Consider the following 13,572-nt stretch of genomic DNA (forward strand, 5'->3'; position numbering starts at 1 on the left):
GAAAGCAGAACATTACTTTAAATGTCATTAGAAAATGAAAATAAAAACAGTCTGCAAGGAGAGTTGGGCAGAGCTATTCAGGGAACCTCTCACAAGGGAGATGAAGCAGGGCAGAGCCCAGTCCATCTTGTTATGATAATAATGCCTTCCAGCTTTTCCAGACATCCCATGAGGGCCAGGCAGATCAGAATAAAGCCACCAGACTATGTGGCTGCACTGCTGCCTTGGGGGCTGCACGGAAGCCCATCAGCTCCCCCTGGCCAGCTGGCTTTGCATGTGGATGCCACCCAGATGACAGAATCATCAGTTCTGCAAAACAAAATCTGCCTTGTTACCTTGTATATACACTTGTGTAAGTCGCTAAGAACTCCCTCCTCCTCCTCCTCCTCGTCATCCTTTGTGGTCTCCTTTTCCTGAGCAAAGAGCCGCCGCCTGCCCGTCTTCAGTGGGACGTCGACCTCTTTCAACTTGTTGCGGAAGCCATTTTTGTGAACCACGCCATTGATGAGTCCATTTTTGGGCTCAAACCGGGGCAAGGAATGGAACTTGTAGGCATTCTCCAAATGTCCCTCCAAAGGTCCTTTCCTCTTCTCCAAGATTTCCTTTTCCAGCAAGACCTCCTTCTCCAGTTTCTTGTGCTCCTCAGGGGAGAGGGAGTCATAGGAGAGCAAGTACTGGCAGTAGGCTTCTTGCAGCTTGGCCAGTCTGTCCTGTGCAGTTTTGGGGATGCGTAGCATATCTGCCAGCTTGTTCCATTTCTTGAGGTCAGTTACTTGCTGCATCCCCCCCATCTCGTTGATCAGCTGGACGAAGCAGGCGAGGTCGAGCTCACAGCCTCCTGGGGGTCCACGTGTGCGAAGCAGCAGAGGAGGGGAAAGGGAAACACAGGAGCAGGTTAGGAAAGCTGCAGGTGGCTCATGTCAAGTGCACTACCAGGCTGGACACATACGGGACATGCCACCTGTACAGCTTCGGTCACCTGGGCACCCAGGCAGGATTGTTCCTATCTTGTATGCCTCCTGCTAAAGACTGGCATATGCCACAGTTTTGCTAATTTAACTCTTTCCGCAGATCATATTTTGCTATTTGCAATAGCCTCCCCTATGGTTAAATTCACCCTCCTCCTCAAGCTTCATTCCCTTCTCCTCTCAGAGCACCCCCAGCTATCTCCTGATATGTCATTCCCCAGGTCACTACCCAACAGCTGAGGAGGCAAGAGTTGCCCAGCCTTTTAAAAGCCCACACATTCCCACCCTTCCCCTCACCCACCACCAGTCCCACTTCTGGTTTATACCAGGCAGAAGCAAAACAAGTGTCAAGATGGGTATCGGCAATCAAAAAGCAAGCACCTGTCCTTTCTGGAAGTGAAACATCAGTTATTTAACATCTGCACAACACCTTAAATACAGTTAGTATTTAAAAGGAGCACAGTAATATCATTGATTTCATTACAGATAAAAAATCCTTTAAAACAAAACAAAACAAAGAAACAAACAAGAGAAGTGGGATGTTACTTGGGGTTGGTGCCTACAACTGTATTAAAAAGTTCCAGACACATTATCCTTCCAGTGTGAAGCCACCCACATTTTATACTCCATCATGTTTTTATATGCTTTAAGATGACCTGCACATTTCACACGTCAGTCAAAAGATAAAAATGGAAGATTATACAAACTGCAGCATAAAAAACAGCCAAACGGACAAAGAACAATAAAAGAACCATCATAAATACTCTCAAAGCACAGAAATAGAAAGCACATCAGTAGAAAGAGTGAAGAAATGGACCAAACCCACCTACAATTCAACAGGGTACTGCTAAAGGAAAAAGAATTCATACAAAACTCGCATCAACACTGCTGCCACCACATTGTCTCTCCCTTTTTCTTTGAGAAAAGTAAAAAACCATTATGGCACAGCCTCTTCAGAGCACTTCAAAATGCCCTTATGCAACAGAGAAGTGCAAGAAGCAGCTTTGTGGTCAATACTGTCGAATGCACAGCTACAGCATCTTAAAGGCCAGTCCTATCGTCTTGCTTGCTAGACCAAGCAGTATGACTTCAAACTACCCTGTGCTGTATCTCAAATGCTTGATAGCTGATCCAAATTTTCCTTCTTCCATTTTCTTTGCCCTCTTCCATCACTTGTGCCGACCTAGTGAGGAGGGAGGCTCAGCAGTGTAAACCTGTGTGTAACATTTTGGGATGACAACGGTTGTGACCAAGGCAGAGCAGCACCAGAGGCTGCTTGATAATGCTGCCCACACAATGCTGGGCAATGGTGTGAAAAGATGGGAAAGGATTTTGGCTGCATGACAAGGGGAGAGGCAGAATCATGTAGCAGTAAATTTATCCAATTGAGAAGATTTTTTTTAGGAGATCAAAATGGTCAAGTTCTGCAGCTGAGAAAAGGTAAACACCATTGTGGAAAACAATGTTTGAAAGGTTTTTCTTTCCTCTTCAATCTTCCCATAAAGTAAATTTCAAGCTGGCCTCTATTAGAGGCTGTTACTTTTTTGGTCTGGTGTTTTATTTGCACAGCACCCAAGTAAGCTGAAGGCATACTTCAAGATGGCTTTCCATCCCAGTAGATTCAGTGACCTACATAAAGCTGAGTAACACACTCCTGACACAGAAAGAAGTATGGTCCAGGCTTAATGCCATCTTCTCCAGTGGGATAAGCAGCGCACACCCAGCGTAAGGTCCCAGTTGCCACAGTGATCATGAGCTATATATTAGAAATGTGATTTTCTCCTGCATCATGGAATGGTTGCTCATAATCACTCTGCAATATTAGTGCCTGAGTAGCACATTGACACAGAGCTGTTGGAGTACGTCCAGAAAAGGGTCACAAAGATGATCAGAGGGCTCAAGCACCTCCTCTATGAAGACAAGTTAAGAGAGTTGGGGCTTTTCAGTTTGGAGAAGAGAAGGCTCTGGGGAGAACTTAAAGGGGCCTTCCAGTACCTGAAGGGGCTACAGGGAAGTTGGGGAGGGGCTTTTCACCAGAGGACAGTGATAGGACAAGGGGTAATGGTTTTAAACTAAAAGAGGGGAGATTTAGGTTAGATGTTGGGAAGAAATTCTTCACCATGAGGGTTGTAAGGCACTGGAATAGCTTGTCCAGGGAGGCTGTGGATGCCACATCCCTGGAAGTATTCAAGGCCAGGCTGAATGGGGCTTTGAGCAACCTGGGGTATTGGGAGGTGTCCCTGCCCATGCAGGGAGTTTGAACTAGATTATTTTTAAGGTCCTTTCCAACCGAAATCATTCTATGATTCTGTCATCATTTAGCTGGAGCCTCGCATATCTGGCAGATCCTCTGTAGGGCCAGCTACAGCTAAGATTTACAAAATGGTATCAATTATAATTCCACTTCACACAGTCATAACTTTTGGAACCGTTTATATCTAAGGTTGATGTTTTCCAGGACTGGAAGCATGTTGCTTAAACTTTCCTTGAAAGGCTGAAGGGGGGGGTGGAAGGGGAGTGGAGGAAAAAAAATTAGAAAGGAGTTTCAACCCCATTTATAAGCACCCACAGCAAAACAGCTTAAATAGGAGACCTGGCAAATGTTATGCAGAATAAGCACCTGACTTTTTTTTTTTTTTTTTTTAAACTGTCTTAATTTCACTAAGTTAGGAATATTTTTTAATTGCATAGCAAGCAAACTCATTTAAAAAAAAAAATAATCTTAAATCTTCAGGTATGCATTTAATACCAAACGCAGGAACTACACAAGCCATTGGCAAAACTCCCACTTGCTTCAATGGAAATGTGATTTGGCCCTGAAAGGAGAGATATGTATGTATGTTTACTTAAATAAGAGCACAATTATCACCACAGATTATTTTATATCTTTCCTGTTGGAATCAACAGATTTCTCATTTTTGTACACGGATGATCTCCAGTTTCTTTTCTTGATTTTTTTTTTTTTTTAATTTTAAACACAAGAATGATAGGAAACTAACTGCAAAAAGGATACATAGGATGCAAATTTTAAAAGAGACCACCGTTTGCTCCTGTTATATGGCACCCAGCAGAACAGAATCCTTGCCTATTAATTAGGCTCTTTGGTGCTTAAATAATACAAATAATTAACAGTAATGCCTTCTTAATGCTGAGTTAAGGTATTTCATTAAAAAGTTAACATTGTTCCAGGAGCGTTAATCGAGCTGTCTTGTACATTTTCTTCTCTCTCTTGCCAATGTAAATTTAATTCATTATTCTTCTCTATTAGCATACAACCATTGCATACATTAGGCATACAAAATGTTCACTTATTGCTGCTTGAGTGATTTCAATTTTCAGATTTCCTTGAATGTCTTTGCATGGCTATTGCAACGGAGTGCTAGCCCTTATTCCTCCTCCTTAAATTCTGTGCCCTGCATGGTTCAGCGCAAACTCTGCAATCTCTTTATGTGCTTTTATGAATGTTCACTCACTTACCATATGTCATATAAAAAAAAGCTTGAAAAGAGGAGGGGGCAAAGTGTTGTGAATAGTTTAAACAAAAAAGTGTGTCCTTTAATCCATCTAGCATTGATAGCTGCCTCTGATCGGATAATGCCTCAAAGGTAAAACTCTGGCCTCAAGTTGCAACACGCAGGTTCTGTGAGCTCTGACTCAGAACACTTCAAAAACAAAGGAGAAGGGCTAACAAAAATTAAAAACACAAGTTTGTTACTGTGTCATGGCTGCAAAGGCAGTTGAGATGGAGGTGGCTCATTCAATAGTTCATTTGTATGCTGCTGTTGTCATGTTTTTACAAACTATTGTCACATTTTTGTCACGTGTCATATCTGACAGCAGACCATAAACCAAGAATTCTGTTAAATAAGTGATTCTCACTCAGGCATTAGCCCAGGCAGACACCTGCTGGGAGAAATAATGAAACCTCCATTTTGCAATCAACCACATTTTACTGCCTATTCTTGACACTTAATGGTTGTTAAATGTCAGCAGGTCACTGCAAATTTGTGATTTTAAGTGTCTGAGTACCCAAATAGAAGTCAGTTCCAAGATATTTTCTTTCCCCCTTGGTTAAATGCTTGTAAAGGAAGGTAAAAAAAAAAAATACTATTTGTATTGAAGATTGGCAGCACTGCAATCTATTTGGAAAACATCTTTGGAAAGGTCTGAAAAACATTCTGAGGCAACATTTAAGCTGAGGCTACCAATAGCTGTAATTGTACTGCCTACAAGAATAAACAGCAGGGAAAGGAGAAGATCCTGAAATCTGGAGACCAAGACCACACAGAGCTTTTTTTTTTTTTCCCCTGGGTGAAATAAAGACCTAGCAGGAGCAAAGAGGTGATATAAAGTTTCCCTGGAAAGCTCTGTGGCAACCTACCTGCATCATGCCTGACCGATGGATAAAGAGAGAGCTCCAGAGCTTTGCAGTGTTAATTGAACAGGGGGGATTGGTTAAGCATAAAGGCAAACGGAGCATAAAGTTGCATACGGACACTGACAAGCAGCGGCAAAAGGCCAAGGAAACCACAGCCCTTACCTATGAGTGGGAGTTCGTCCATGGTAATGCCCTGAGATTTGAGGTGCTTCTTGATACAGGCCAGTCGCTGCACGTTGGGTCCCCAGCGCCTGCCTAGCTTGTGTATGTGCTGAATCTGTGTCACAAACCGCATTTCATCATTTAGCTTGCACTCAGGTCTCCAGTCTGGAGGAGGAATCACCCTGCACATCCCATACTTCTCTACCTGAGCTCGGACTGACTCAATGTATATCAGTGGGTCATGAAATTCCTTGGTGGAGGGCCTAAGGATGGGAATCTCCCCCAGCATCCCCCACCCAGACTTACTACTGCCCTTTTCGTGCTTTCCCATTGAGTCTTGTGGCTTGTGCAAGGACTCCGCTTGAGAGGTAGAATGATTTTCACAGGAGGCATTTTCAGTTTTGCCATGTGCTTGTTTCCCTGGCGTGCTCTTCCCAGCAGTGGCTCTTTTCGGCCTATTTCTTTCCAAACTCTTCTCTGGCACTTCCTTTTTAAGGTGTCCATTCAGCAAAGGCTTTTCTATGGCTGCCTTTTTGCTGGCAGCTTCTGCCAAGTTGATGGCCCCTTTCATTCTCTTGGTGGGCGACTGTAGTTTGTCTATGTGATTTGTCTCTTCCAGCCTCCTCTTCGAATTGCGCAGCCCCTCCCTTAACTGTCTCCCCACCTCCTTAGTGCATGTCTTTTGGTTCAACTTGCCATTGACTTTTACACCATTAACAGCGGTATTGTTAGACTTGGATGCTCCAAGGGATAGCACCTGTTTGCGGGTTTTTGCATTGCTACTTTCTATTTTCCCTGAGATTGTGTGGTTGACAGGTGAACTGGGTTTGTGGTGATTTAGTTTGGTTTCCTTGACCAGTTCTTTCTTGGCTTTGGTGTATGTGACAGTTCCCTTTGTCACTGTTGCAGTGTACTTCACAGTTTTGGACGGTGAAGGTCTGACTTCTCTCATCTTTTTGGCACTGGCTGCATTTGCACTCGGAGATGACATTCGAGTGATCCCGTTGACTTTAGAAACCTGCAGTGTCAGGGGCGTTGCAGAAGAAGCAGAAGGAAGGAAACAGAAAAGAGAGAAGTAAATTAATAACGTTACCAATTAGCAAGGGTGTCCCAGTCACTGGACAATCATATTCTGCAGTCCTGACTCCTAGCCCCTTCATATAATCTCCAGATTAACAGTTTTCACCCAGGCAAGAGGGGGGACTGGGCATTTATAATAAGCCAATAAATAGATATTAAAAAAATAAATAATTCATTAGCCAACAAGACCTCAGAAATGCAATCTTACTTTCAGAGGGTAAAAAGCCTCTGGCATTAAGAAGGGCTTGCTTGCACTACTGCCTTCCTTGTCTATCAGAAAGCCTGTTACAGTATCACAAAACATAGGTAGTTGGATTTACAAACTAATAATACTTTCATTGCCTCTTTTTCTGACCCTCAGACACTACCTTTCTCCCTCCAACTCCTCTTATGTGCACACACAGTTTACTACTTCTTAGCAGATTAACTAGGCAGCATATACTACATACTGTAACTGGACTAGGCACGCTTTGCAAAAAAAAAAAACCACAACACACTGAGATTCAGACCAACCTATCTATACTACGGACATACAAATACAGCTATTGAACACATTATGCACCTAACAGATCAGGACAGCCATGAAGGATCCAGTTTCTCTTACATATTAAATCTTGAGAGGCATCTTGTTGCTGAAGTAATTAATTTGAAATAAAACTTATATATTTTTTTAAAGTTTGGTATCTGGGCAGTTTTGCTGATGCACATTTTATTACATCATATTAATCACTCACTAATGTGTCATTGCTACTTAGAACTGCTGAACTCTGCTGATGTTAGACATTTAAAACCAGCTCTGAAACTAAAATTTATGTTTTAACTGTAAGACATGTTAAGCACCAAAAGCAACCCTCAGCTTCAAAGCAAATTATGACGACTCACCGCTGCCAAAACTAAGCCCGACTACTAAGAAAATGAAGTTCAAGTTCAAGTCTCAAGCAAAGTTCAGCATTTAAACAAGTTTAAACATTGTCTTCTCACCTCCTTAAACTACTGTGAATGCAGAAAAATACATAAAAAAATCAGGAATATCAATAAAAGTGCTCAATATGAGAGCATACTGTACAATAGCCCCTCATCAGCACGCAGGTCAGCAACACCATTCCCGCAAAGTTATAAGACTTCCCTGTGGGATTTTGAAATCCTTGCCAAATTACTAAGCATGGCAGCTTCTGTCACGTAAATTCATGAATTGTAGTCACTTATAAAGTAGTGATATCCCTATAAAGTAGGGGTAAAATGTTATAAAATAGGGAACAAATAGAGATTGAAAAGATCATGCTGTGGTCTTGCAAAAAGTGGCTTGTGGAAGAGGAACTGGAACCTGGGTATTCTGCATACACACACACGTATGTGTATACATGTGTTTGCTGTGTGCATTTTCTCTGAGCTCCAAAAGCTAGAGCAGGAGTAACACCCTTTTAAAACTCATCCACATTCTTGTTCTGCCTATGCTTCCAAGGTAGAAACACTTACAAGAAAATCAAGTCAACTGATGACACAAGTTTTTACCTTTTTTCCAAAAATACATCAGGTATCATCTGGAAAGCAAACAATTGCTAACAGAATACATCTAACCATTTCCCTTGAAATGTAGGCAGTACTCTGCATTGGAAATGGAGGCCTGGGTTTGATTTTTACAGGACTTCTTCATGCCACAGAGCAGAAACAAGCAGAGAGCTGCTGAGACACTGCCTCTTGCCTGCAGCAGTCAGAACAAATATTTAACATCTCTGGCTTCATAAATAGCCAGGAACATCAATAGCAGATTTTATCTAGACTAATAGAGAAGAATTGATTGAGAACTGGAAGGGGAAGGTAATCTGGGTTACAGTGATCATGAAATGAGTTTTCAAGTCCAATATTTGACAACAATAGAGAAAGAACAAGACATAGAGAAAAGAAGAAAAAAAAGACATAAAAAACCACCAAAAAACCCAAACAAAAAAACCCAAACAAAACAAAACCAAAAACCAAATCAGAGCAAATCCCATTCAGAGGAAGGGCATGAAGCACAGACCATTTTGCCTGTTCTCAAAGTTCTCTAATGAATGGAAAATTAGAAAAGAATCACAGTAAAAAGTGGAAACATAATTATGTGTCTAGGGTTAACTGTACAGGAACAGCAAAAGCATGCACGGGTAAAATCAAAAAGACCAAAGAGCTAAAGAAACTTCAGATCCATAAAATATAACAGAAAACATTTCATAAATAATTTAAAAATACAAAGACAACAAAGAACAGCAGAGGTCAACCACCGCACAAGGAAGGAAAACAAATGGAACAGTCTGGCTAAAGTATTTGTGTTTCTTTTCCATTAGCTCTCACCAAAAGTACCACTGACTGAATACTTACCAGATATATAACACAACCAGTTTCAGCAAAAGAGCTAGGAGAGTGATCTTAGTTAAGCTAAAGTGTACTTAGATGACTTAGGGCATGGCTCCCAGAAATAAGCTGAGGGCAGGCAGAGACTACCTAACTTCAAACCCTAAAATAATTCTGAAATAAAAAACAGTCAAGCAGTTAATTGGTAAACAACTTAAAATCAAATAACATTAAAACAAAACAAAACAAATCATAAAAACAGAACAAAAAAACCCCACCCAGAGTTTTGCCAAAACAGCACATCAAGCTAACTGAATTCTCTTCTGACAGACACCTGTCTGAGCAGGTAAAGAAGCACCTCCCACTTCTGTTGGGCTCCAGTCACTGTCCCACGTGATGTTCCATCCAACAAGCTCCTGAGACACATCCTAGACTTAAATACTCTACAGTGGCTTCTCAGGAATCTAAATAAAGTCATTCTCAAGAGATGTTCTCATTACCATAGTTCCCTGCCATCCTGGGAGGGCATTTCAGGTGACTTTCTGCAAGGACTTGTCTTGGCTTTACTTCTATCAAGTACTTCCATCAATAACTTGGATTATAGTAAAATTTGCCAGTGACACACACCTGGAAGCAGCTGTAAACACTCTGAAAACAGGATGAAAATCAAAGGCAATCTTGAAGAGCTTATTTCAGAACATTTCTACAATAAGAGGAAGTACTATTTTTAGGAAAGACAAATTACATTCATGTAGGGGAGGAACAACATCTGGGGGCCACAGCGAGCTGCAAAATGTGAGGATAATACAAAACTATCACTTTGTGAGACCTATCGGGAATGCCAAAAGTCAAAGCACAGGCTTCCCAAAGCAGTGCTGAACCCAGCACGAGGTCCTGTGGTGGTTTGGTTCTGGCACAGTTTTGGTGGCAGGGAACGGGCCCCACAGGCATCTCCTGTAAGAAGCTACTAAAAACTCCCATGGCTTTGGTGGCCAAGGCTGAGCCATTAGAGAGAGACAACAGAAGCAACTCTACAATTAACATATGAACAAACTGATATAACACCTGAGGAACAGAGAGAGCAAGGTAGAAGAGCTGAGCTGGGGAGGTGAGAGCAGTGCTGGAATGGAGATTCTGAGGTTGGTGAGGAAAAAGGGGAAAGAGGTGCCCAAGCAGAAGTTCCCCTGCAGCACATGGTGAGATGGCAGCTGTGCCCCTGCACTAATGGAAGAACGTGGCAGAGCATCCCCTGAAGGTGCCAGGAGGGGGAAATGTGGACCTGCAGCCTGTGGACTTGGATCTGCAGCCATGGAAGACTCCATGCCAGGGAAGGTGACGGTTCCACTGGAGCAGTTTGCTCCTGAGGGACTGTACCTCATGGGAAGGACTCATGTCAGTTCATTAAGGACTCTCTTCCATGGGAGGGACTCCTGTGCCAAAACAGGGGAGGACTGTAAGGACTCCCTTCTATCTGAGGTAGCTGGTTCTTTGTTGTTGGTTAGACCCAAACCACAACAGGCCCAAACTGAGAAAAATATAATGGTGGAGCAAGACTAAAAGAGCACAAAGTGCTCAGGAGTTTGGAAAATATTATCTTTACTGAAAAGCCAAGGGAGCTGGGCTTACTTAGTCTGAAAGAGATGACTATGGGATAACCCTGTAATGGTCTTCTGATGCACAGGGAGCTCCTCTGAAAAAATACAGTAAATGCTCTTTCCATGTTCACTGGGAAAAGTGGGAGAAAAAAACCAAAACAAACAAAACCCCTTGAACCCCTTGAGGAACAACTAGGAAAACGTGTTCATTAGCAGACAAGGAAAGTGCTGGAAGGAGCTGTCAATGGATGTTGTGGAGTCTCCTATAGGGGAGGTTTTCTTGAAGGTTTCAAGGAGGTCATAGATACACTATTGTGCTGTCAGGTACAACCAAGACAACACCTCAGAGTGAGCAGTCAGGCTGTATGAAGGTACCTTGTCACTCCAGCCTTCCTATGATGTTTTTGGAAGAAGCTGTGACTAGAAGTCTGAAGGCCCTGAGAAAAAAACACAATCATGGAAAAAGTGCTCATGGAGAAAGACAAGATCCTCACAGCTCCTCCTCTTCAAAGGAAAACATGCCATCAGCACCATCAGCTTTAGGCCAGAACTAAAACTGCCAAGATACAAAACTCTAGAAAAATGAATTCATCAAGTAAACAGCAACTTATCACAAGTGTTTAGAGTTGTTACAATACCTCCACACAACGAAAGCTTAGATCTCTCAGGGCTAAATCTTGAACTGAAAAGGTACATAAGCTTTGCCTATCTAACCTCCAATGCTAGATTGTAAGCACACACTATTTTGAGGTTTTTTATTAAAACTTGGAGAATTTTCCAGTATTCATCGTGTCAAGGATGAACAGGTCCCAAAATAGAGAACACTTGGCTTTGAGAACACCACAAGGAAGAAACACTGCTGAAAACGTCCTCAGGACCATCATCTTTCCAGAGCAGACACAACACTATGGTTTTCAAATGCTCTCCCCTATTCCCTCCCCAAATTCCCATAGGTATCTTGAGTGTTTTGAGAGAGGAAAGCTTAATGTTTAAGATACAGCAGTACACTATAGACCAGAACAGACCACCCTTCAAATGGGAATAGGCTGCAACAAACATCTTCCAGCTGGAAACAAGTGAAACAAACAGCATGATCATAGACCACCATCAAAGGAAACAGATGGAATTGGGATTTCACATTGACAAATGTGAAATTCTGGCCAGTCTGTTGTCACCTACATGTTCCTCGTCTGAACTTGTCTCTGAGGACCCATCAGATGATTGGAACCAAAAGAAACAAGAAATTGTGGCAGGCATTTTCTTACCTTTCTAATGTTGTTATGTCTCCCCCCAAACCAAACATACACACACAGAGTCAGCCTAAAAAATTGGCCACACTGCCAGGTGCACAGGTTCACCAAATGGGGGTCTATGCCACAGCTCCATCCCGAGGCAGTGCTTACACTGAGCACATAAGAAAGAAGTCAATTTAATTCAAATAGTAACAAAGTGATCAACATTAGCCTTACATGATTCAAAGTCTTGAGCTAAAGGTGAAACTAAGGATACGAATAATCTTATTTCTGCTTTTCAGCTGTTTTCTCAGTTTTGCTGACATACGTTTGTCTTCAGACCACTTTTCTCCATTTCACTGAACACTTGCCTTGCAGTAAAAAATGGTTCAACAGATTTTAAATTTTGTTGTCTTTTAAAAAGTAAATGGGACCAGCACATAGTCTTGCAGCAATTTGTTTGTTGGATGTGTACTGGTCTACATACACAGCTCTGCATAGCAGGCAGGATCTATTGTCCAGATACATATACATACACACACACACACAAAATAAAGCCAACAAACAACTTGATAGACAACAACATTAGCAATACCAACAACATTAGCAATACCAACAACATTAGCAATACCAACAACATTAGCAATACCAACAACAGTTTTGGTCCCAAACAAATTAAAGTCAAGCACTGATCTCAAATTCATTCATGAAAATACTTTTGTGCTGATAGTTTTGCAGAGCTAAATTACCATATCAGGCCAAGAGAGGGCCCCATTGAACTACATTTCGTTTGCCCAGAACTCCTTTGAAGTAGAGGATTTGGAAAGATAGCAAGGGAGGAAGAAAGAGAGACAGAGAACATGTGACAAGTGCAAGTGCACACCAGAAAAGAAAGAAAGAGAGGAAAAAAGAAAACCTCTGGTAGTTTCTAGTGTTCTGTCTTTATTTTCTGTAAGACTGAACAAAACAAATACACACACATAAATAAACTATGCAAATGCATGGGAACAAGGAGCAAAAACATACTGAAGGAAGAAGGATATTGTGGTTGGCATCCTGGGAAAACAACTCTCCTTTTGGAAAATACTGAATAAAAGTCAACAAAGACTCAGAACAAGGGCAGGAAACTTAGCAATGTCACATAACTGGTAAGTATAAGATTTTGCACAAAGCTAACCCCTTCTGTCAGGCAAAATGTATAATCCACCTTTAATTATTTACAGGCACATTTTCATTAAAATTGGTAAGAGAGTACTTACAGTCCTGTGGGTTGCAGAAGGAAAATTAAATGTCTAATCTTTTTTGTAAAAAGAAAACGAACAACATCATTTCAACTTCATCCTGCCTCCAACTAGGACAAACTTACAGCCCCCTAATTTCCAGAAGCTCAAGGATGACACTCTGTGAGGTGTCTGTGTGGCATGACTGTTGGTTGCACTGCACTGCTTTGGAATTTCTCTCCATTTTGCATAGCACAATTGAAAACATCTAATACTCTACTAAGCAAAACCCACTTGGATCATGGACAAAATTCTTCTATAGCTGTCTTCTCCCTTCTCAGAACTACCTTGACAAGTGATGGCAGTTGACTTCCGCAGGAATTTTAGCCATTCATACTTTGATGATACAACTTTAAGCACTTCACATGTTTCCAGTGAGTTTAAATAATAAATCTTTACGTTTTGGGAAGCTTGTTCAACATGAAGAGCACATGGCACAGCATGTCACATCAAGTACCATAGGATGCTGGTAGTCACAAAAAAGATAGCAGAAAGGATGCAAAGGAAGGCAGGCATTCAATCTAATGACTAGATACGCAAAAATTGCCA

At 41.7% G+C, this 13,572-nt stretch overlaps 1 protein-coding gene across 1 annotated transcript in view; it reads right to left on the bottom strand.

The window, feature by feature from the left end:
- JARID2 (jumonji, AT rich interactive domain 2) overlaps window positions 1-13,572 on the bottom strand; it is a 226,055-nt gene that overhangs the window by 26,766 nt on the left and 185,717 nt on the right. The window contains 2 exon segments of the mRNA XM_010000948.1: window positions 336-838; window positions 5,509-6,526. Coding sequence (XP_009999250.1) covers window positions 336-838; window positions 5,509-6,526 — 1,521 coding nt within the window.

The sequence above is a fragment of the Chaetura pelagica genome, unplaced genomic scaffold (assembly GCF_000747805.2).
Source record: "Chaetura pelagica isolate M959 unplaced genomic scaffold, ChaPel_1.0 scaffold104, whole genome shotgun sequence".
In the NCBI taxonomy this organism is placed as follows: Eukaryota; Metazoa; Chordata; class Aves; order Apodiformes; family Apodidae; genus Chaetura; species Chaetura pelagica.